The sequence below is a fragment of the Urocampus carinirostris genome, chromosome 17, assembly GCF_059441175.1.
Source record: "Urocampus carinirostris isolate Australia breed hairy pipefish chromosome 17, RoL_Ucar_1.0, whole genome shotgun sequence".
NCBI lineage: Eukaryota > Metazoa > Chordata > Actinopteri > Syngnathiformes > Syngnathidae > Urocampus > Urocampus carinirostris.
Window position 1 is genome coordinate 10,430,001 of NC_142365.1, and position 23,294 is coordinate 10,453,294.

Here is a 23,294-nt window from a genome sequence, read left to right on the forward strand (position 1 = left end):
ATATTGAAATTGCAAGGGCGGACAGGACAAGAGCTCTCAGATGAGAAAATCCCATCACTTTCTGAAGCTCTCCTCCGCGCCCCCTCTTTTCATTAAATCTACAAGGTTACATAAGACAGATCAGCCCTAAAGGGTGTGAAACACAAAAAAAACACGAACACGATCGCAACCACGATGCAATAGTAAAAAAATGAACAACAATGGGTCCAAATCAAGGAACTTGCATCCCATGAAATCTCCTTTGCACTTGTCTAATAGTAACAAACTTATCACCATCTCAAATCCAAGTGATCGATCTAACAGACTCAAAAATGCATTTAAAAAACGATGATACTAAATAATTTTAGTACAGTTGATGCTCGGGATACAACATGAAATATATGTGTAAAGGAAAAATGATTTTATTTATCTTTTAACGTGACTTGAGCTGGTTGATTGGAGTAGCGGGTGGATGCAGAGTTGTGCAAAGGAAATTGTAAGAAATTGTACTGGAGAAATTTGAAAATTGTCTTCGAAAGTCCTTCAAAAGTGCTTGAATAAAGCCATGAAAAAGGTGTACGAACCTTGAAACCCGATCACAATACTTCAATGCTGATACTAATGCATTTCTGATGTTGTTTATGTATTTTTTATGTTGATGCTGACAGTTGCGACTGCCCTGAGGACGGACCCTCCATCCCCTGACGGGAAGGAAAAGAATGGATGCCAATTTCCCGGAAGCCTAGAACAGGAAAACCCAAGACTTGAAAGCTTGTTGTATATATTGTTTTATATCATTGTACTGTAAAATACATGTGATCTATTTTTTACATTTTTTAAACTATTCTTTTTATGCTGGTTTAAATAAATCCACCCAAAAAGGTAAAAAGGCTTGGTGGGTTATGTCTGTCTTCAAATATCTCTAAGGGATGAGCAGCAATGCAGAGGCGGCCTTGGTGAGGGTCTCCAGCAATTCTTTATTGTAGTTGCTCCCGCAGTAGCAAGAGAGCAGGTAGTTAGTGATTCCCAGGACGCACATCAGCATTAAGAAGAACAGCACCCGTTTGCCAAAGAGGTACCCTGGTGTGCTACATGGAAATACAAATAGAACCCCAATCACTCTCGGGAATTTCCATCAGGTTAACTAGAATATAATGCTTAGTGAAAGTATCAGTCCCCAAGAACTTTTTGTTATATTGCCACATTTCAGGCTTAAAGCTAAAAAACTGAACAATTTGTAAGGATCAACAACATGTGAGACACAATCGTGAAGTGGAACTAGATTATTTCAACATTTCATATTTAATTTAACAATGAAAACAACTGAAAATAGGAGTTGCATAATATTGGCCCCCTCTTCTCTCAGCTCAGCCAACTGACCCCAGAAGTTCCCCGATGACTTGAATGAAATTACCTCTGTGAGGTTTGACCCATGTAGCCCAGAAAGTACTTGTGGCGCACCAGCAGGTACACCAGTCCAGCGAATGCAGCCGGAGCTTGAAAAAGAATTAGAATTATTCATTATTGTCATTGATTAAAAAAGTGTACCGTAAATTCCGGACTATAGAGCGCACCTGATTATAAGCCGCACCCACCACATTTTAAGAGGAAAACCGATTTTGTACTTACACAAGCCGCACCTTTATATAAGCCGCATGCGCCCGTATTAAAACATGTAACACAATCACAAAATTAGCCCAAACCCGGCTTTGAGTCCCGCGATCGTAACTGAATATAAAGTACAAAGTCCAAAAACCACAGCCGGCAAAATAAGCAGAATATGATACCGGTACTTAACGTTTGATGCAGACCTGCAGAGTCCGGGTACCCGTTGAAACTAATCCAAGGGAAAATAAGTCTATATTTCCAAAGGTAAGGGTGGGGAAAATGTATATCCACTATTGTCCGCCGCGACAACAGGTCTCACTCGCCTTTACCCCACTTCTCGTCAGCCCGCATTTGCTCCGCCCCTCTTTTTTAATTCGCAAAACATATCAGAATAAGCGTCTCAAATAAATTCATTACAAAAATATACAGGTGCAAATACATTTTATACATCGGTTACACATATTTACAAAGAAAGATGGTACACCGAGAGATTTTTCAAAGCTTTATTTATAATATTATAACTTTCATCCCAAACCGTGCCTGTGAAGGGTAGCAAAACGCTACTAGCAACACGCTCGCAATGGAGTAAACGTGTCTGTTAAAAAAAAAAAAACATGCCGTGCTTGTAGAAACCATGGTGAACCGTCCTCATCTTCCTCCCTATAACTGACGTTGTCAAAGTCGTCTTCCCCAGTATGGGAAAGAGACTTTGTCAGATAGACGTCGTCCCACGGTCCCTCATTCTAAAACACGCTAGCAACATGCTCGCAAAGTGAAGTTTACGTGCAGTAGCTCTGTTTCCTTCTTTATCGGACTACTCGTTTGCTTTTAGCTTGAAAGCTACGTCATGTGCCTTTCTTTTTGCAATTTGCATGATGAGGATATGTCTACGCTAATTTAATTTGTGCACAAGCTAAGAAGTTGCAGTCTTCCTCGGCGCATATATTCCACCGGTCTAAATCTTACCTTTTGTACTCGAGCGCCGCTGGCGGCTGCTAGAAAAATACGGTAACATAAATTGGCCGCATCACTGAATAAGCCGCAGGGTTGAAGGTTTGGGGAAAAAGTAGCGGCTTATAGTCCGGAATTTACGGTACATTGTTTTTCAAAGAGATTAGACACAGCACTCCAGGATAAACATGTCTTAAATAACTTCAATGAAGGATAAGAAGAAAGAATGTTCGAATAGATGGCAATACTTACAAGGTAGTGCTTGTAAACTGACCTAAGTGGTAAATGCTTTGGAAAATAATATGTTGCAATGACATCCATACATTATCTGTACCGCTTATCCTCAGTAGGGTCGCGGGGTTGCTGGAGCCCATCTCAGCTATCTTCAGGCAGTGGGCAGGGGACACCCTGAACTGGTTGCCAGCCAGTCGCAGGGCACACAGAGACAGACAACTCACTCGCTCATTCACACCTAGGGACGATTTGGACCGGCCAATTAACCTGGAAAGTGGGAGGAAACCGGAGTGCCCGGAGGAAACCCATGCAGGCACGGGGAGAACATGCAAACTCTGCACGGGGAAGCTGTGGCAGGTGGACTTGAACCCTGAATCTCCGCATGGTGGGCCTGCGCGCTACCACCCAGCCGCCGTGCCGCCCGTACGTGTAGTTGCAAAATTGAAAGAATATAATTGTTCTATAATACATTTTTTGAAGGTTTCGTGTGTTTATTTAGGGCGGCGATTGCGTGCTCCGTTAAAAAGAAACTTCAAAAAAGGAAGCGCAAAGTGCAAATTTAAAAACTGCCAAAATCAGGATTCGGATTTCATTAGCCAATATACAGGACCGTCTCAGAAAATGAGAATATTGCGATAAAGTTTGTTATTTTCTGTAATCAAATGAAAACACAAAAATGTCATACTGTACGTGTCATGATTCCCGATTGGAATCACCTGTCCCTGCTCATTCGGTGACAGCCGCTGCAGGCTATCTGATTGGCTCCCTGTCCCTATTTAAACCCAGACCTGTCACTCTCCTGTTGTCAGTCTGTCTGCAAACCTCTGTTCATACAAGGCAAACCTTTTTTTGAGTCTGACTCCTGCCTGTCCCATTTTTGCACCCGTTTTTCCACCTGCCCGTTCCTGATGTCCTTGTTTGTCTCCGGCTACAACCTGTTTTGATCCCGATCACGTCTGCTCTCCCGTCCCGGCTTACGACCCGTTTTTGATCCCGACTATGTCTGCTCTCCCGTCCCGGCTTACGACCCGTTTCCGACCCCAACCACGTTTTTGCTCTCTTGTCCCGGCTACCGACCAGTTTTTCCTTCCCTGACACTGCCATCGCTCGCTACGGAAGATCCACTTCCGTGTTCGGATCACAATCCGAGTACGAGAGCGACTTGCTTCCCGCGTCCAGTGAGCATCGGATTGCGGGTGCTGCCCTCTTTCTTTCAATAAAATTGTTCTCTGTACGTTCTGGATTCATCGATTTAAATATTGCAAGCCTTTTGTGTTTTAATATTGCTTATGATTACAATCAGAGTACTTTTCTATGATACTGTATTCCAATATTTTGAGTCGGATACTAGAGTTTTTGCCATAATCAGCGACATTAAAACAATAAAATACTTGCAACATTTCTTTTTATTTGCAATGAATCCAGAATGTACGACATATTTTTTAATTGCATTACAAAAAATAAACTTCATCACAATATTCAGATTTCTGGTCAACGGATGGAGCTACACCTCGCGCAAAACCGCTACATTCGTGACTGTTGTATTTTAATCATCATGGAGACCTGGCTCAAACCGAGGAACCCCCATGCTAGCGCTTTTGACATTGCTTCTTGCCCTGAAAAGTGAAGCCCACCAATTTTGTTTGTTTTGGAGAGAACGTCGTTGGACATCGCCCGAAAATATACGCAGAGAGAACATATGGCAAAAAGGGGAAAGCTCTTTATTGTATTCGAGACACGTTCAAAGTTCCAGACACGTTCATGATTTGCCGAAACGTTCGACGTTCGTCTTCTCACATCGGCCTTTATACTGTCCTCAAAACAAAGCTCTAAGACTTGATCGCTTCCAGTTCATTTCCAGGTTCAACTTTCCCTATTATTAGTTATTATCTACTTTTTACATTTGTCCATCCATCCATTATCTTCCACTTATCCGGGGTTGGGTCACAGGGCAGCAGCCTTAACAGGGAAGCCCAGACCTTCCTATGCCCAGCCACTTCTTCCAGCTCATCCGACGGGATCCTGGGGCGTTCCCAGGACAGCCTAGAGACATAGTCTCCACAGCGTGTCCTGAGACGTCCCCGGGGCCTCCTGCCGGTGGGACACTCCCGAGAGAGGCGTCCAGTAGGCATCCTTATCAGATGCCCGAGCCAACTCAACTGGCTCCTCTCAATGTGGAGGAGCAGTGGCTCTACATAGAGTCCCTCTCAGATGACCGAGCTTCTCACCTTCTCAATTTTGTTTGTACGATTGTATTTTGGCAATAATGACCATTCGTGGGCAGCACGGCGGCCCAGTGGTTAGCGCATGTGCGGCACAGTTCATGTCATGGGAACCTCCTGCGTGAGTTCAAATCCAGCTCCAGACTTCCTGTGCGGAGTTTGTATGCTCTCCCTGTGCTTGCATGGGTTTCCTCCGGGCACTTTGGCTGGTGCAAATTGTCCCTAGGTGTGAATGAGCGAGCGAGTTGTCTGTCCCAGTGTCCCCTGAGATTCGCTGGCAACCTGTTCAGGGTGTCCCCTGCCCACTGCCCGATGATTGCTGGGATGGGCTCCAGCACCCCCGCGACCCTACTGAGGATAAGCGGTGCAGCTAATGAGATGAGATGAGATGAGAGACCATTCGTTCTGAGACACTCCCGTATACTCAATTTGACATTCTCTTTCTATCAAATTACAACTTGATGTGTTCTTATGGGTGTTGTTGAAACTGGATGAAGTTTAACCAGGTCATTGGAATCCACCCCAAAACAAAATGACCCGAGTGTTTGCATATTGTGAACTCTAACAAACGTCACACGGACTCACAGACACGTGAACAAAAAACGTGCACACAGATGGACACCAAATTGAGATATTCAGACACGTTCACAAGCACACATTCATGAACTCTCATAAAACCCTTTCCAGGGTAAACAAATAAGCAGACAAAAGTCGTGTGTTCAGGTGTGTTAATGATTGACCTTGGCTGAGACAGAGGCCGGCGCACCACATGAGTGCCAGGAAGGTGGCAAAAGCGTCCATGCAGTTCCGCCTGCGGGGAAGTCGCACCGTGCCAATGCTGGGAATTAGCTTGAGAAACAAACATTCCGCAAAGTATTCACAACATCTGAAAGCAGGGGTCTCAAACACACCTCACGGGGGGGCAATTTCAGCAGCCTGTGGGATGATAGTTTGAGGCCCCCCATCTTAAACATGTAAGATCTAGACCAGGGGTGTCAAACTCATTTTAACTCGGGGGCCACGCGATAGAACAAACATTCTCTTAGGGGCCGGAAAAATGAGGAAGGAAGAATGAAAAGGAGAGATGGACAGAAAGAAAGAAAGAAAGAAAGAAAGAAAGAAAGTTAGGAAAGATGGGGACAAAGAAATAAAGAAATATCAAAAAGACAGAATGAAATAAAGAAAGAAAGAAAAACAAAAGAAAGAAAGAAAGAAAATAAGAATGAAAAGGAAAGATGGAGGGAAAGAAAGAAAGAAAGTAAGTAAGAAAAAAAGAATGAAAAGGAAAGATGGGGACAAAGAAAGAAAGAAATAACAAAAGATAGAATGAAAGAAAGAAAGAAAAATGAAAGAAAGAAAGAAAAAAATAAGAATGAAAAAGAAAGAAAGAAAGAAAGAAAGAAAAGGAAATATGGGGACAAAGAAAGAAAGAAATAACAAAAGACAAAATGAAAGAAAGAAAGAAAGAAATACAAAAGAAAGAAAAAAGAAGACTGAAAAGGAAAGATAATAATAATAATAATAATTTCCTTGTATTGTCATTCTGTGTAACAATGTACACAGAACGAAATGTCGATTGCACCTGACCCGTTGTAGCGAGCCGATGCAGCCGCAGCCAACAGAGGGCGCCGCCGACCATGGAGGGAAAGAAAGAAAGAAAGAAAGAAAGAAAATAAGAATGAAAAGGAAAGATGGAGGGAAAGAAAGAAAGAAAGTAAGTAAGAAAAAAAGAATGAAAAGGAAAGATGGGGACAAAGAAAGAAAGAAATAACAAAAGATAGAATGAAAGAAAGAAAGAAAAATGAAAGAAAGAAAGAAAAAAATAAGAATGAAAAAGAAAGAAAGAAAGAAAGAAAGAAAAGGAAATATGGGGACAAAGAAAGAAAGAAATAACAAAAGACAAAATGAAAGAAAGAAAGAAAGAAATACAAAAGAAAGAAAAAAGAAGACTGAAAAGGAAAGATGGAGGGAAAGAAAGAAAGAAAGAAAGAAAGAAAGAAAGAAAGTAAGAAAGAAAAAAAGAATGAAAAGGAAAGATTGGGACAAAGAAAGAAATAAATAACAAAGGAAAGAAAGAATGAAAGAAAGAAAGGAAAAAAGAATGAAAAAGAAAGATGGGGACAAAGACAGGAATAACAAAAGAAAGAATGAAAGAAAGAAAAATGAAAGAAAGAAAGAAAGAAAGAAAGAAAGAAAGAAAAATCAAAGAAAGAAAGAAAAAAAATAAGAATGAAAAAGAAAGAAAGAAAGACTACTAGATTGAGAAGAATTAAAAGGAGAGAGAAAGAAATAAGAGAAAGAGAGGGAGGGAAAAAGAGAGAGGGTGTGACAGAAAAAGAGAGAAAGGGAGAAAGAGAGAGAGAAAGAGAAATAGTAAGAGAGGGGGAAAGAAATAGATGGAAAAAGAAATCCAAACAGAAATAGAAGAGAGAAGGAGAGAAAGAGAGAGGGGGAGAAAGAGGAGGGGGGCACAAGAGAGAGAGAAAAAAGACAGAAAAAATGAAAGAATTAATAGAGAGCAAAAGAAGGTAAAAAGCCACAGATAGAGAAAGAGACAAAGAGGAACAAAGAAATAAAAAGAGAGACAGACTGAGTGAAAGAGAGAGAGATTGAAAGTGAGAGAAAAGGGAGGAAGAGAGAGAGAGTGAGAGAGAGAGAGAGAGAGAGAGAGAGAGAGAGAGAGAGAGAGAGAGAGAGAGAGAGAGAGAGAAAGAAATACAAATACAGCATTTGTGAGAGGCGCCTGGCTTTGGTGACATATTTCAACCAGCAGCTCACTTTTCTCTTGTGCTTTCCTCAGCGTTGTCTCACGGGCCGGATTAAATCCCTTAGCGGGCCTGATCCGGCCCGCGGGCCGCCTGTTTGACACCCGTGATCTAGACAGTGGCTGACCGTGAGGACCTGCAAGGCTTTCTCTGCTGGCCTGAAAATATCTGAATCATGTGATGCTTGTGTGAGAGGGGGAGAGTGAACTGAGCGAGTGTTTTTTTTGGTAAAAGTGGGGTGTGAGGTGCGTGGAAGACCAGGGAGGGCAGGTGTAGTGTTTGAGGGTGAGTTGCTTCCAAGTCAGTTGTTGTTTGCAGATGACAATCTACCAAAGTGATCTTGCCAACAAGAAAATATTACTGTTGTGTTGATTAATTAGCAAAGATCAGACAACTCCAAAGCGAGCAAGCCTTTTACAAGAAAGACAATGTTTTATCCGCCACTTTCAGCCTATAGGTAAAATCTTAAACTCGAGCCCAAGCCTGACCCAATCGGTATTTCTGGCCGGTCGGGCCTAAAATGTCAATCATTACATTCAGGTCTGGGCAAGCTTCCCTCTCGCTGACTTTAAAAAAAAATATTATCCACCTGTCATTGTTCTTCTTTTTATACAGTCTTGTTTAACTTATATTTCAGTAGAAAAGACAGGGTTTATGTGTCACATGTCTCCGCGGTAGAGTGTTCTTCACCCCCCCACGACCCATCCCCCCTTTGCAGTCTTTCAAATAAAACGAAACCGGGTTATAATCATAGTAACTTAAGAAAATGTAACCAGCTGTTTGGGATACTGGGGAATATAGTGGCACCAAATCAACTCATTTTTTTATCAGGAGTGAATTAAGATTTTTCACCACTAGGAGGTACTAAATAAAACACAAAGTCCCTTTAATTGTTCCACGTGATGTGATAAGCTATCAAAAAATTGTTCACTTGCCGCGCCTTTAAACCGGCCAAAGATAATACTGCGCGCTGAGGTTGTGGCGTCATATCTCTGATAAAAACTAAAAATTTATGAGTCTCGTGAATTTGTTGTCCTCACGTGCACGCCCGCAAGTGTCCTACACGAGTATGTGACGTTTGAAATCTTATCAAAAAGATATTATGGAAAGGAGTTTATGGGGAAAATATTTTTTTTTTTAAATGTGATAGTGAAAAGGTTCTTTCATCTCATGCAAGGTGAACTAAATGTAAATGTTCTAAGCTTTTCCTGGAATTTTGACTTTGCTTACAAAAATTGAGCTCATACTCAAAATCAGGGGTCACCATCAATGTTCCCTGGAATTTTCCTTACGGGTCTGAGCGTTCACACAAAGTCGGTGGGCAACGCTTGAAACAACAGTGAGCAACAGCAATCCCAAGTGTGGCAAGATAATTCATTATCAAACATGTCCAAAACTTGACATCAAGTTAAATTTTGCTGAGTTTCCGGCAATGCAAATTTTTTTTTATTTTTTTTGAATGAATTGACTCATGTACTATTGCAAAGGTTGTACGGCCTACAAACGGCGTTTGTTCTTACAATTCTTTCACAAGATATCCATTTCTTTTTATTTCCTGATATATTTTGTTGCATAATATTAACATTTTTGGGGGCTTATTGAGTCGGTTGTAAGATACAGAACTGTACTTAATCACATTTTTGAGTGGAAGTACAATGTTGGCAACAAGATTCACTTGATATCATTGGAAATGATTTGAATGCAACACAAACTTTTTCTTCTTTTATCCGTGTTTTTTTTCTACTTTTTTTTTAAATTTCTTTTAAAAAAATCTCATTGTGTTTATTTTTTCAAAGCTGTTACTTTTTTCTTTTTGTTCTCTATTTACTTTTTTCCTACATTTCTTTCTTTTCTTTTTTTCTGGCTTTTTTCAAAATTTTTCCTTCTTTTTTTTCTCTTCCTTTTGTTTCTTTTTTTCTCAGCTTTTCACTACTTTTTCATTTTGGTATTTTTTTCTTTTTTGTTCTATTCCCCCCTTCTTTTAAGTCATTTTGTGCATAATTTTACATAATATTTGGTCATGTTGGGATGAAAGAAGCAAAAACAACCTGAAGAGCCGTTTAGGACCCGAAAGAGACGGTTTCTTTTAGTGAGCCGAGCCGAAGAAGCCGGTTTTCGACAAACTCTACTAACTTTACTCAACTTCGTTCTACTTCGACTCGACTTCAAAATACCGCATTTAGGACACAACGTGAGGGGAACCCGTGTATTTTTACCTTCATGCACTGTAACTTTGAATTAAGTCGCTTCTTAATTAGTAATTTTTTTTTTATTCACCTAAATATAAGTACTTGCTTTTACATTTTTTTAGAAAACAGAAAAAAGCTTAAGCCTTTAAACTTCTGCAAAGACAAGTTCCATTTTTTTCATACTGGCTTAAACAGCGTGTCCATGACTTTCACTTTAAAAAAAAAAACATCAGGATGGGTTTCCTCAATGTTTTCTGGTTGATTAACAAATACAACTACAGTGAATGCTCTGCGAGTGGCATCTGGCTTTGGTGACATCCAGTGGACGTATTCAGTCATTGTTTGTATTTCTCTCAGCATTTCGTCCATGAATTTGACTCGTGTACTCTATTGATTTTGTCAGACTAACATTATTGGCCACTATGTTTCTGAGATTGTATGGAAAACACCGGTAGATTTGCTGTAACAAATTCAAATCATGATTAATTTACAGGTATAGTAATGTACAGCATATTTTGTTTTGTTCATAGTGAAACAATGTTTCACTCAGTGCCCTTTTACAAGTCTGATGGTATAATGGTTAACTGAGTTTTATATAACCAAACTTTTGATAATTACAAGCAATAACATACTAATAACATAGTAATAACATAGTAATAACATAGTACTAACATAGTAATACAATGGTCAACTGTTATTTTACAAAAGCTTGACAGACTGAAAGCCATTCGTGCTAATCATTAACAAACATTTAACTAGCACAATGTTTTAGTGGTTGACGAAACCTATTTTAACCCTACTTACAACACCAACCTGGTAATGACATGATAGAAACCTAATAATAACACACTATGTTTTTATTGTAGAAATGAAAAACAAACTGGTAGTACTTCGCGCTAGGCACTAACCAAAAAGTAGCTCTGAGCTTCAGAAAGGTTGGTGATCCCTGCTCATAGTCATTTATCATCGCTCATCAACAAATTCTTTTCTAAAATAGAGTTTTGGCTTTATCCTTGTTGCGCCACAAGAAATGGCATAAACCTCCGCTGGCTGAAGCAACAGGAAGTGTTGTAAAGTGCTGAAATGCCCGATTGGATTCGAAAACCGATCAAATCAGAATAAACGATTAACACAAATGAAAACATCAAGGACAAGAAACTCTTACTTGGCGCAGGACACTCTCTCGAAAGCCGGGCTGTTGTACGCCTTCTCCACTTTCAGGGCAAAGAAAGCTTGTGGACATTTTTTTATAAAACATTAAAACATAAAGTAGTGAGATGTTTGTTTCAAAACAAAACTCACCGTTTTGCAGGACGCTGATCAGAGTGACGACTACCAGGAGGTAGATGTTTTCCACCACCTTGTTCTCCATCACAATAGGAAACGATGATGAGGATGATGGAGGTCGCTGCGGTAATGAACAAAGAGGATAAGGGTCCTGCACGACTGTTTGTAGAAAAATGAGACTCAAATTGCAATGAGCTACTGCGGTGAGGTGAGCTTCCCCTTTATGCAAATGAGGCCTTTATTTCATGTGCGGAGTTTTGAAAAGTCAACACACCCCTGTTGGTTTTTTGTGATGAATACTTTTAAATATATATATTTTTTGCACATTATTTTAAATTTATCGCTCAATCAAACTGATGGAAAGTAGACCAAAAAGTCATGTGATATAGATAAATATATTTCTTTATTTTTCTTGACTCTTTGGCGTGCCAAAAAATGGAAAAATAATACCAGAAATTCAGAAAGTATGTGTTACAATCAGAGAGCCATATGGAACAGGAAAAATGGTTGGTTATAATTTATATTCTAAGATTTCAATAATAAAAGTGGAAATGCGTAATGGCAATGAAATTATAACTTGTAAAGTGACCATTCATGTTTCTCAAAAGCAGAACAGTTACACGATGCAGTAAAATCTCATTGTTACAATAGACTGGTTTACCCCCTCCGCATCATATGCGTCCATCAGTCATTCTTAACCATCCTTCGCCATTCACATCTCTCCCTTGCACACACTCTTGCATCCATTAAATTAATCGACCTCACATCCAGAGCATGTTTCACTCCATCCATCCAACCATATTTTGTCCATCCTCTCATTGTTTCCTACCACGTCTGCTCTACAAACTCCTTTAGTCGAAAGGCCTTCATCCGTCCATTCTATACATACAAACGATCTTAAAAAAGAAATAAAACTTACAGAAAAAAAGACTGAGGCATTGAAGAATGCTTGTGGGGAGTGATAGTTGCTAGTTGTTAAACTCATGGCCGATTTAGGCCTTCATTTTGTGAAATACTTTGTAATTTTCATCCATTCCAGGCAGAGGAAGAAAGGATGTTTTAGCGCTAGACTGTTTTGGACCTAGTCAAAAAGGGAAGCATCACCTTGACAACTGTCCTCCTCTGTTGGGTGTGGTGAGTTCACGCCCACTAGGAAAGCGCCGTCACACCGCCAACTCATTGATGATGATTTGCCGTTTTGGCTGGTTCGCCTTGAGCATTTGCTACTATGGCCCGTCCTTGAACACATGACAACTGCACGCCGATCCTTACATCAGCTACTTCCTGTCCGCCGTTGTGAAGGTGCTGCCCCTGCAGTAAGTGGCAGGGGTTGAGAGAACAAATTTGTGTCACATGTAGTGGCTCTTTTTTCCATTCTTTACGCCCAAAAGGAACAACAACTGTGCCCTGCGATACATTATCCCCGATAAAGCATTGCCGCGGGCGGGGACCGACAGAGTGCATGAAAAAAAAAAAGGGGGGGGGGAACTACTTTGCTGATTTTCGCATATCGCTTGTGGTTCTGTTCGCCTTTAATTGCGCTAAACGAGTGATTACAGTTCTCCCATTTGAGAGCTACTATTTCAGGCGTCTTGGGTGTGACTCATAACTAATTGTGGTTGTTTGAGTTGTTGGGGTTGCTGTTCCTTTCAGGTACTGTGGGCCTGGCGGTGGCTTTGGAGGTGTTGGGTAAGTTTGCAGCCACGACAGGAACGGCGCTGTTTTGCCTTTACGCCCGAGCTGTACCCGACGGGTCTGAGGAACAGGGTGTCCGGAACTTATCTCATGGTGTTGCGAACTGGAAGCTGCATTGCACCCTTTCTAAAATAACTGATTAATACTTCTGGTCAGGAAATGGCTCCAAATATATTTGAATTTCGACCCACAATTTTGTGCTGGGACCAATCAGACATCTATTTGAGGTTTCCTTATTGGCTATGCTCTCTGGGTTGGCCTGAGACTTTTAAGTGTCTACTGCCCGAGACTCAACAAATGCAAAAGACGCCTGGGTGAAATCATCTGATTTGTACACAGTTTATATGAAGAAGTGTATGTATCAATAAATACCCACACATTTTATGACACATCAACCAGATTGGCCCGGCGTTGCCAGGCATTCTCCTTGGGGAAGGTCGTTGGGGTTGTTAGTGAGACGGCCTGAAAGTGGTGCTTTCTAAAAAAGAGCCGGAATTCCCATCACTATTCGCTCGTCTGAAAAGGACACAGCGTAATTAAATCTCGAGCCAAACAACCCCTCCTGCACAACACTCTTATCCCTCCGTGGCCTGGTAACAGCTTGCAGACGTACCGCTTTCTACTTCGCTGTCAAAGAAGCGCCACCCGGACCGAGTGACTACGTAAAAAAAGACGCCCCGCCTCGCCAGCTCTCACCATCAATGAGCGACGACCGTACGTGCACCGGCTCAGTCCAGTGCCAACTGCAACGTACACATTTCAGCAAAACGCGGCCCTCCAAGTAGAGCTACCAGCAATGCCAGGCTACATGTAATGATTCGAATAGTAGAAGTATCCAAATGCACCAGGCACCCAAAATACAGACTCAGACAAGGACATCACAGGACAGTTTTTTTGGAAATAATGATACCAAAGGTAAGAATGGATGGGAAAACCATGGTCCGGAGAACGTCCTCCGGGATCTGACGAAGGGGGCTGGAGACACTGGTCTTTGGCAAGGAGGGAGTCTCGGACCAACAGGAGAAGCAAGGGGTTAGCAGGACATTCAGGCACAATTAGAAGATGAAATCGAGAATCTATATTTGATGAGTCAAATGTGGATCGGCTTTGACTTACCACAACGTTCAATCAGCAGTTGCTTGTCTCCAGCAGATTTTAAATACTGTAGTCTTGACTTGGAAGCGGCTACTGCTGTGTTCATTGTCATCCTCCTCATCTGTGGTGGTTGAGTTGGAAGGCTGGCCCAGCGATGAGGAGGAGGAACAGGGACAGCTGTCTTGATAGGGGACATAACATCACGTTTATCAATTTTGTTTGTATTTGTTGGACGCGCTTTGACATAAAACATAGCTCAAGACATTCGCTGAGGCCTAAAGAACAATTCTCAGGAAAATCGGTTCAGCCGTTTCGAAGCCTACAAGCCACATCTGAACACACACGCACATAAATCGGGATTTATAAATATGTTTAAAAAGTTAGATGGATTAGATTAGATAGAAATGTACACATTGGTGAATCACATAATACCTAAATGTATCACATCAATGCCATTTATTCATTCATTTTGGCTTTTTTTCCATCCATCTAGTCATTTATTTATTTATGTATTTAATTTGTCATGGATTCTGTTGGATATTTTACCGTGTATTTCATCATGTATTTTGTCATTAATTTTGTCGTGTTAATTTTGCCGTAATTTATCCTGTATTTTGTCATGTATTTTATCATGTATTGTACTATTGATTTTTTCCTGTTTTATCGTGTATTTAGTCATGTATCTTGCCGTGTACTTTTTTGTGTATTTTCTTATCTCAACAATATGTTTTTTCAAATGAGGACGTGGCCTATTTGCCTGAGCTTTTCACCTAAAGTCATGTTTATCGTATAGCCCTAAATCACAAGAAGTCCCAAAGGGCTGTAAAGACTATTATTACACAATCAATAATCATATTTATTACACTTAAAAGGAAAAAAACAAAGACTACATATTTCAGCATTTATGATAAATATGTGCCATTTTTATTTGTAGTGTATTTGTATTTATTATTTAAGCATTTTTTTGACACATATTTGCATTTTTTTCATGAATATAGTGTATTTCTAGATATTATCTTAGCTTTTTTTGTGTGTGCAATTTTTGTGTATATAGTGTGTTTGTATTTATTGATAAAGTATCTCTGCAATTGTAGGTGGTCTCGCCCAGGGAGTTTTTTTTTGTAGAAACGCCACTTCTCAATCTTGCCAAACCACAATCCCAAACCATAACAGAAATGCATAACAAAACAATAAAACTCACCTTGCAAAAAAAAATTCTAATGAGTAATGAACGAATTGGCTATAGGTGGCCCAAGTGGTCATTTGAATAAAGTTTTGTGACAAAATAAACAACAAAACACGAAAAAATTCGTGAAAACCTTTGTGACAAATTATATGAAAAATTTTGTTACAAATTACTTAAAAAAGTATGTGAAAAATTACGTGAAAAATGCCTTTTTCATGTTCCAGACAGTATTGGTTTGATATTTGTAACTATTAGTTGCTCGATTTGTGGCTATTCTCCCGAAATAACAATATCACTGAATAATTATCTCGAACAATTTTAACATGAATACTTCTTTACAAGTTCATTTAAAATGCTGACATTTGAGGAGCAAAAACTCTGAAACTGTTTCGCATTTGTTTTGCTGTTGTCCTTTTCTTCATTTGTTTTGGCAACAGTTATTTGACTATATTCAAAATCATATTGAAAATGATGTCACAATTGCTTGGAAGAATATTTTTTAGGACTCTCTGGAATTAGTATGAGAAGAATAGATATTTTTTTTTATAATTAATCTAATAATATTGTTTTCCAATTATTACATTCATTGTTATAAATGTCTCCATCCTATTTTGCATTTAATACCAAATTGAAAAATGCATTATTTCTCAAAATATATAAAAACAAATAAGATTTGAAACCATTTGAATGCTATTTTGTTAATTTCTAAACTCCGAGAATTGTATTCACTTTTTTTTCTTGTTTGAATCGAATTGTTTTTATTGTTGTGAAACGTTGCATGCATTGTTTGTTCAATTTCAAATTTATCTTTGTGTTTATTTTTCATGTAAGTTCTAATGTTACTACTTTGTATATTAAAATGAATATAAAATAAATAAAAAAGAGGATATTTATCAGTGTGGTGCCATCTACTGACCAGTTCAAAACGAAAGTTTTATTCCCCCCGTCCAACACGTGTATTTTGTTTCGTCGGGGATTATAAAATAGAATTTATAAACGATGCAATTTTAAAAAATGAAAAATCTTTCAATCTACGAGGCCAAATTTGATCAGTACAAATATTTTAAACAAAATGTCCACAAGGTCGCGCTAAACACAACCAATTTTGGACACATTATTTTGTCACAAAAACGCGGAAACGCCAACCCTAAACTATCGTTTTATTTTGTAAGAAATCAACGGAAGTAGTTCCAGTCGACTCACAAATTGACGACATTCAATTACTGGCAGGGGCTGCAAGCGCTGTTTTCATCAACGGGGCTCAGACCCGCAATGGCTGCCTGACTACGGGGACTATCATTCTTTTTATCGACTTTTGTCGTCAACGAAATACTTTGAGAAACTTCCCCCTCCGCTCTATAAACTTTCGGACTTTTTCGCGTCGTTTTTATGTCCAGAAAGAAGGATGCAACCCCCACCGAGAAAGGCAAGTTTTCCCCCCCTTATAGTTTGTGGGTAGCTTTACAAGCTAACGTTACTCGAAGTGCTTCATTTTTAATGGATGCCAGACCTCGCCGCCAAAACTCTACTTTTCTTTATTCTTCTATTCATAAAGTTGTTTTCCACTTCAAAAAAGCAAACTCACGCATCACTAGTTTAGGGGCAAACATGGAGCGTCGATGAAAATTCATCGGGACTTATACGTCATGGTTGTATATTACTCATGTTTTCGTGATTAACGTCACGTGTTTGTTACATCAGTGATTTATTAAATCATTCTTTAAAATTCTCATCATTTTTTTTCTCCTTCTGGTCGACCTTTTGCAAGAAACAAGCAGATCGCCCAAAAATAGAAATCACCGTCTCCTAAACTACGCGCCGATTGATGGCGGACGGATCAGAGCTAGAAGTAAAGCAGCCGAGTCCTGCATTATGCCGGCGGGCGGAGACATAACTGCGTACGATTCTTGCTCAAAGATGTGGCAATTTCGGAGGGAATGTCAAGGCTGGATTTTATTAACAATTTTGTTGAAAAGCTTCTGAAGTTTAAAAAGGAGGGGATGCATGCTGTCATAAAAATGCCTTCTGGCAAGGGATTTGATGTAAGTTTTTGTAACTGCGGCTCTTTATCAAGAGTTTTGGAATCGCTTTGAGGGGGTGAGGCCCCAGTTTTCTGGATTTACAGTGGAGAAGCTGACTGATAATGCTAACAAGATAGTCATTGTCAGAATGTTTAATGAGGTGGTGAGTGCTGATGGCGTCTGTTATTGGTTGAGTAGATACTGCTCGGTAAAAGGCCAGGCTATGAAGGTGAGGGATGAGAAAGGCTATTGGACTGGTGCCTGGAGGATACCCATCCAACAATGGCAAGATCCTCAGGGCTTTCAGGGACTGAAACACCTCCCGTCGACTATAGTCCTGGGGGAAAACCGTGGCTTTATCCACTATCAAGGACAACCGAAACTCAGTCGCAAATGTGGTGAGCATGGGCATCTGGCTGAGGTATGTGATCGAATTTTTTGTGGAAAGTGCAGAACAATTGGACATTCCTTTGAGGAATGTACCAATAGCAGAAAATGCAACCTCTGTGGAGAAACGAACCACCTCTATAGGAACTGCCCGAAATCGTTTGCTATCAAATTGAAAGCTAGGAAGGCAATTAACAAAGACAACAAAGACAATGAAATGAATAAATGTAACAAAGACAATGAAATAAATAAAGTTATGGAAATACCAAATGAAAATGAACAGGAAATGAATAAAGTTATGGAAATACCCAATGAAGATGAACAAGAAATGCACAAAAAAAATGGACAAGACAAACAAATTGAAAATACAGATGTCCCTACCTAAACCCCTGGAGGAGAGACCAAAGAATCAATTTTTATTCAGGAAGGACCTGGAAATTCTAATTCCATTTTTCATACAATACCTGAATTTGGACAAGACAAACAAATAGAAAAGGCAACTGCCACTCTAAAAACACATATTAATCAGGAAGGGCCTGGAAGAGAGTCCAAATTAGCAAATTTGTGCTGTTACGCCACTACCGGGATTTGAAAAAGACAAACAAATCGAAAAGGCGAAAAACTCTCCAAAAACCCATAGGGAAATAAATAATAAAATCAAATAAGTAAAATCACATATTGGGGCGGCAGTAGCTCAGGAGGTAGAGCGATCGTTTTAGGATTAAGGGATCCCAGTTCGAATCCCGGCTATCCGTGTTACATGTCGAAGTGTCCTTGGGTAAGACACTGAACCCCCAATACCCTCAATAAGCAGGTTAGCGCCTTACATGGCTGCATAGATCACGGCCGCTATTGGGAAACGTGAACCACAATGTAAAGCGCTTTGGGAAGTCATTGACTTGAAAAGCGCTATATAAATGCAGATCATTTAATTTCATACTTTTTTTTTTACACCTGTAAATTAAGAAAGGGCTCATTAGCGGCAGTAGAACAGTAAACAAAACAGATATGTGCATTCAGTGGTCAACTTCAAACTCTGATTCTCAACGGTTTGAAATCAAACTGTTCACAACTGACGTTTGTTCTTCGGACTGCATGCATTTAATTTCTAATACGCTTGTCGGCCACAGTTCGGTAAAATGCTCAAGCTCTCTTTAAGAGGCAAATATCTGCACTTAAAATGTACAATGCATGTCATCAGAACCTTATTGGCTTGAACGTTATTTGAATTTTACAGAGGCGAGTCAGACTCCCTTTTGTTCAACTGTCCAACTGTTCTTTTTTAATGTTCACGCATCACTTATGGACTGCCATGATACGCAAGGTCGGCTTTACAGACTTTGCAGGTAGTCTTTTTATTGGCTGTATCCAGGCTAAAATGCACCCAAACGTTACCATTTTTAGTTCACGTACCTGATGATGACGTCATCCCCATTTCTGTATGTTTGTCATAGTTTATGTAGACTATTACCAGTGTCTGAAACTCATGACAAAAAGTTACCGGACACCAGGGAAGACAACTCTGAAAAGTTGCCTGCCCAGCCAAAAAGTTGCCTGCCCCATTTTTCACAACTTGAAACACAATAAGACTCATCGCAAAGAAACCTATTGTTGCAAAGCATTAAGGATGGATAATCGGAATATATAACAGAACAACACTTTAGATTTAAGTTTATTACAAATCTAATAGCATTCATTGCAAGTATATGCCATCTGCCATCAGTCTGTACCTGTATTTACTCATCTTCATTCATGCAATGTTTGCGTTGCGTCGTCTGCTACAAGCCACGTGAACTCCTCTTTCCACGATGCTCTTAATGTACGTTTTCGTTTTGTAGTGTCATACATTTTGTTAGCTTCTTTTGAATATTTCTTCTGGGGCTGAGGTTTTGTCTTGACTCCTAACCACTTATCAATTTTTCTTGTGTTCTCTGAGAGTCTACTTTGTAAATGATATGCAAATGAGCGACCTCGGGAAAGTCCGGAAGCACGAAGTTATTCGATGCAGGCTTCTGGTTGGCTGCCGAGTATGCAAATAGCCAAACAAACCGAAAATCCGAAATTTCCAAACGAAGATTTTGAAATCGGAATAAAGCAAACGTTTGATTTGAAAAAAATCTTTCGTTTTATTTTTATTTATTTATTTATTTATTTTCTTGAAAAAGTTGTCTGCCGACGTAAAATATGCACGCCCTGGGTGTCCGGGCAGACGTTATTTCAGACACTGCTGTTGCGCATGAACGACTTTCAGCAGAGTATATTCATGTAGAGAAGTCTCTCTGTCGGAAAAACGTGTCTGGTGACCATAGTCGAGAATGGAATTCATTGCCTACTATTTCTCTGAGAGATTTGTCGGCAACATCGACTAATAGTTGCAGCCTTACTCAGGATATGAACTCTGCTAAAGGTCACTGTCACATTTTTCTCCAGGTCCGGGTCACGCAGGAGCTGAAACAGACTCATGCAGAGCAGATGAGCAGACTACATGTCAAACACCAGGCTGAGTGTGACCTCCTGGAAGACCTGAGGTGAGCGCTCACGTGTCTGAATGTGGATTTGGAATTTGCCTGGAAAGAAAACTGAAAATAACCTTCGTTTTTGCATTAAACCTGTCAAAAGTTATTCTTTTGTGTCGTGTGGTCGCCACTTCCTGTCCCGTGACTGGCGGCGCAGCTCCCCAACAGCTGTGCGTCAGGACACAGAGCAGTTGCCAGATGTTCCAGTCTTGGGAATGGTGACGGGAACACGCTGAGCGAGAAGGAAGCGGCTAAAAATCATTTAGAGGCGCAGCGTTCGCGTCCTGACATGTTTACCCGGCTTTGTGATGGTTTTTGCCACGCTCTGCTCTTTTCCCCTAGGGCGCTGACCTCTCCCCTTAGAACATGTCTATAAATTACTACACGGTGTCCATGAAGCTTTTGTTCCTTGGCCTGTAACTCAGCTCATGTATGATGGAAAACAATGTTTTCCTTATTATTTGACGCTTCGTCTTTACGAGTGAAGCACTTGCACTGCCAAAATTTTCTGCCTGGGATCAAATCTAAATATTAAAATACAAGTAGATATATTTGTTTGCAACTTGGATGGTTTAAATTCAGATAACTGATTACAGTATTAGAATGATAAAAAAAAAGCTGGTTTTGTCTTTGTGGTCTCCCCTCTTCCCTGGGTTTCAACATCGAAAAATTTACAAGACCCCCGGCATACGACGCATACAGTGCAGTGAAAAAGCATTTGGCCCCTTCCTGATTTCTGTGTTGTTGTTTTTTTGCATATTTATCAGTCACAAGTCTCAGATCATTAACCCAATTATAATATCACACAGAAACAACATAAGGAAATACAAAATGCAGTTTTGAAATGTGGATTCCATTTATTAAGGCACAATTTCTTTTAAAAACGTATCCGGCCCTATGTGAAGAAGTAATTGCCCGCTGAACCCAATAGTGAGTTGGCCCACTTTTGGTAGCGATAACAGCAATCAAATGTTTATGATAACTGATTATGAGTCTTTTACAATGCTCAGGAGGGATTTTGTCCCACTCTTCATTGCAAATTTGTTTGAAATCTGCCATATTGAATGGTTTTCTAGCATGAACTGCCCGTTGACGGTCACATGAAAGCATCTCAATTGGATTTAAATACGGACTTTGCACTTAGCCTCACTGGAATCTTTATTTTGCATTGTTTTTATAGACATTCAGAGGTGGACTCATTGGTGTGTTTTTTAAATCGTTGTCCTGCTTCATGATCCAAGAGCGCTTGAGTTTGAGTGCACGAACTGATGGCCGGACATTCTCCTTCAGCAGCAAAGCAGCCCCAAGCTTTCATAGTGCCACCTTTATGCTTTGCTGTTGGCACCATGTTCTCTTTGTCAAATGCTGTGCCATTTTTATGCAAGATGTAATGGTCTGCACATCTTCCAAAAAGTTTATCAGTCCACAGAATATTTTGCCAAAAGACTTGAGGATAATCAGGATGCTTTTTGGAAAATTGAGACCACTCTTTGTTTTATCCCATGGATGCTGTTTTTGGACTGTGTCTTTCTTATATTGGAGTTATTAACACTGACCGTAACTGAGGCCAGCGAGACCTGCAGTTCCTTGGATGCTTTTCAAGATTCTTTTGTAACCTCTTGGATGAGCCATTGTCGCATTCTTGGAGTAAGCTTATCCAGTCAGCCACTCCTGGGAAGGTTTGCCACAGTTCCTAGTTTTATCCATTTGTAGATAATGGAAGATGATTTGCTGGAGCCTTACAGCCTTGGAAATGGCCTAATGACCTTTTCCGGACTGATAGATTTCGATCACTTTTTTTCAAATTTCTTCTGGAATTTCTTTGGATCGTGGCATGTCAAATGAGTTTTGGAGATTTTGTAGCCTACTTTGTCTTACAGATTCAATTTAAATGATTTTTGATTCCGCATAGGTGGTGGCAATCAATTTGGGATGTGGCCTTTAGAATTGAACTCAGCTATCCTAAAACTGGTTAGTCAGTTACTTTGTGCTTTAACAAGGGGGGTCAATCACTTTTTCACATAGGGTTAGGTAGGCCTAGATTTTGTGCCGAAATAAATTGAATCAACATTTCAAAACTGGATTTGGTATTTCTTTGGATTGTTGTTTTTTTTGTTAGATGCTCTGAAACTTTTGTGTGAGTGATAAGTATGCAAAAACACAGAATTCAGGAAGGGGGAAAATACTTTCTCACGGCACCATATGTATAGTAAATAATCAGCTAATGCATTGCAACGATGTATCCCAGCTCTAATTACCTCCTCAATGTCCCCATCGTCGATTGGTTTTAGGCCTTCAATTAATTAAGGTACTTACTGCAGCTAATACGCCTTGTGGAAGGCACTGCCTTTTACTGTTTTGAAGGTGCAAATACAATTTTTTTTTCGTTTGAGCAATGGGGGGAAAATGTTACCTGGTGTCATATGCCTAAATTTGAAGGCACCCCCACTCTTTTTTGCTTTTAAGTACTGCAATAAAAGTATGAATTAGAGACCAAATGTTAGACTTTATTTCAGTCTCAGACTTAACCACTGTAGTGCTTTTATTGTTTTTGGAAAATATATATTTTACAATGCACACTTGTTTTTTTGCAGGGTCTTTAGCCAAAAGAGAGCATCTGTTGAGCGGGACTATGCCCTGGTAAGGAAACACGCATGTTATCCGTCTTTATTGCCTTATCTTATCTGTTTATGATATTCAGTTAGGTGGTTTTGACGGTTTATTATTCTGTAAGAAACGAGCAACCTCACTACAGACATCCCCGTGTTGTTTGTGGCCATAGCTTCCAGAAGAAAGTCCATCAGATGTCTGGGGCAAAAAAATCATTTTGTCGGTGTTGCGGTGTTGCAAGCCTATGAGGAATGTCTCGGAGTGCTGTAAAGAGTGGGGGCACGTCTGTCGGCCACCTAGCAGCCCTGAAAACGTCAGCTTGCCCATTTGTCAGGGGCATTTCCTCTTCCTCACGCTCTCTGTTTGTTAGGTGGTCCTCTGTGTTCCGCAAAGACTGACTGATTCTCATCAACATATTTATAGACATGGGGATTTTTTTCTATGGGTTTTAGTTTGTTGTGTTGTTGAAATATGCTGATGTTCCTGTTTTTTAATTTTTCATTAATAGATGTAGACATTGGGTACTTAGGTTTACATGCAGGCAATAAT

General features: G+C 40.0%; 3 protein-coding genes across 18 annotated transcripts in view; 2 read left to right on the top strand and 1 right to left on the bottom strand.

The window, feature by feature from the left end:
• Nucleotides 1-862, top strand: part of medag (mesenteric estrogen dependent adipogenesis) — a 2,912-nt gene extending 2,050 nt beyond the window's left edge. The window contains exon 5 of the mRNA XM_088320604.1: nt 648-862. Coding sequence (XP_088176730.1) covers nt 648-662 — 15 coding nt within the window. The 3' untranslated portion in view covers nt 663-862. The remainder of the gene's footprint in view (nt 1-647) is intronic.
• On the bottom strand, nt 756-16,804 carry alox5ap (arachidonate 5-lipoxygenase activating protein). 12 transcript variants are annotated; one of them, XM_088320595.1, is made up of 11 exons: nt 16,722-16,804; nt 14,047-14,206; nt 13,841-13,937; nt 13,544-13,673; nt 13,307-13,446; nt 12,340-12,546; nt 11,251-11,356; nt 11,114-11,180; nt 5,735-5,843; nt 1,394-1,475; nt 756-1,067 (listed from the first exon to the last, which is right to left on the bottom strand). In XM_088320595.1, exons 6-11 carry the CDS (start codon nt 12,482-12,484, stop codon nt 902-904), a joined length of 675 nt encoding a protein of 224 aa, XP_088176721.1. In that variant the 5' UTR covers nt 12,485-12,546; nt 13,307-13,446; nt 13,544-13,673; nt 13,841-13,937; nt 14,047-14,206; nt 16,722-16,804; the 3' UTR covers nt 756-901. The 12 variants fall into 12 exon arrangements, with proteins under 12 accessions (XP_088176721.1, XP_088176725.1, XP_088176724.1 ...); XM_088320599.1 differs by having other exon boundaries at nt 14,047-14,202; nt 16,722-16,787; XM_088320598.1 differs by lacking the exon at nt 16,722-16,804 and adding an exon at nt 16,415-16,711 and having other exon boundaries at nt 14,047-14,202.
• The window catches only part of LOC148349197 (F-BAR and double SH3 domains protein 2-like), a 24,922-nt gene continuing 18,045 nt past the window's right edge, over nt 16,418-23,294 (top strand). Inside the window, exons 1-3 of one of the 5 annotated variants that reach the window (XM_088320588.1) lie at nt 16,418-16,637; nt 20,050-20,147; nt 22,730-22,775. In XM_088320588.1, the coding sequence (XP_088176714.1) occupies nt 16,617-16,637; nt 20,050-20,147; nt 22,730-22,775 (165 nt within the window). In that variant the 5' untranslated portion in view covers nt 16,418-16,616. Of the gene's footprint in view, nt 16,638-16,965; nt 17,110-17,146; nt 17,654-20,049; nt 20,148-22,729; nt 22,776-23,294 lie in introns of those variants that run through there. The other 4 variants (XM_088320586.1, XM_088320589.1, XM_088320585.1 and 1 more) reach the window with 4 other exon arrangements.

Bases quoted from the DNA above. Each gene is read 5' to 3' on its own strand.
- alox5ap (XM_088320595.1), bottom strand. From the start codon at position 12,484: ATGTGTTCAAGGACGGGCCATAGTAGCAAATGCTCAAGGCGAACCAGC. The intron at 1,476-5,734 runs GTCAATCATTAA...TTCTTTTTCAAG, and splicing joins CGGCCTCTGTCTCAGCCAAG to CTCCGGCTGCATTCGCTGGA. The intron at 1,068-1,393 runs GTAATTTCATTC...ATTTCCATGTAG, and splicing joins ATGGGTCAAACCTCACAGAG to CACACCAGGGTACCTCTTTG.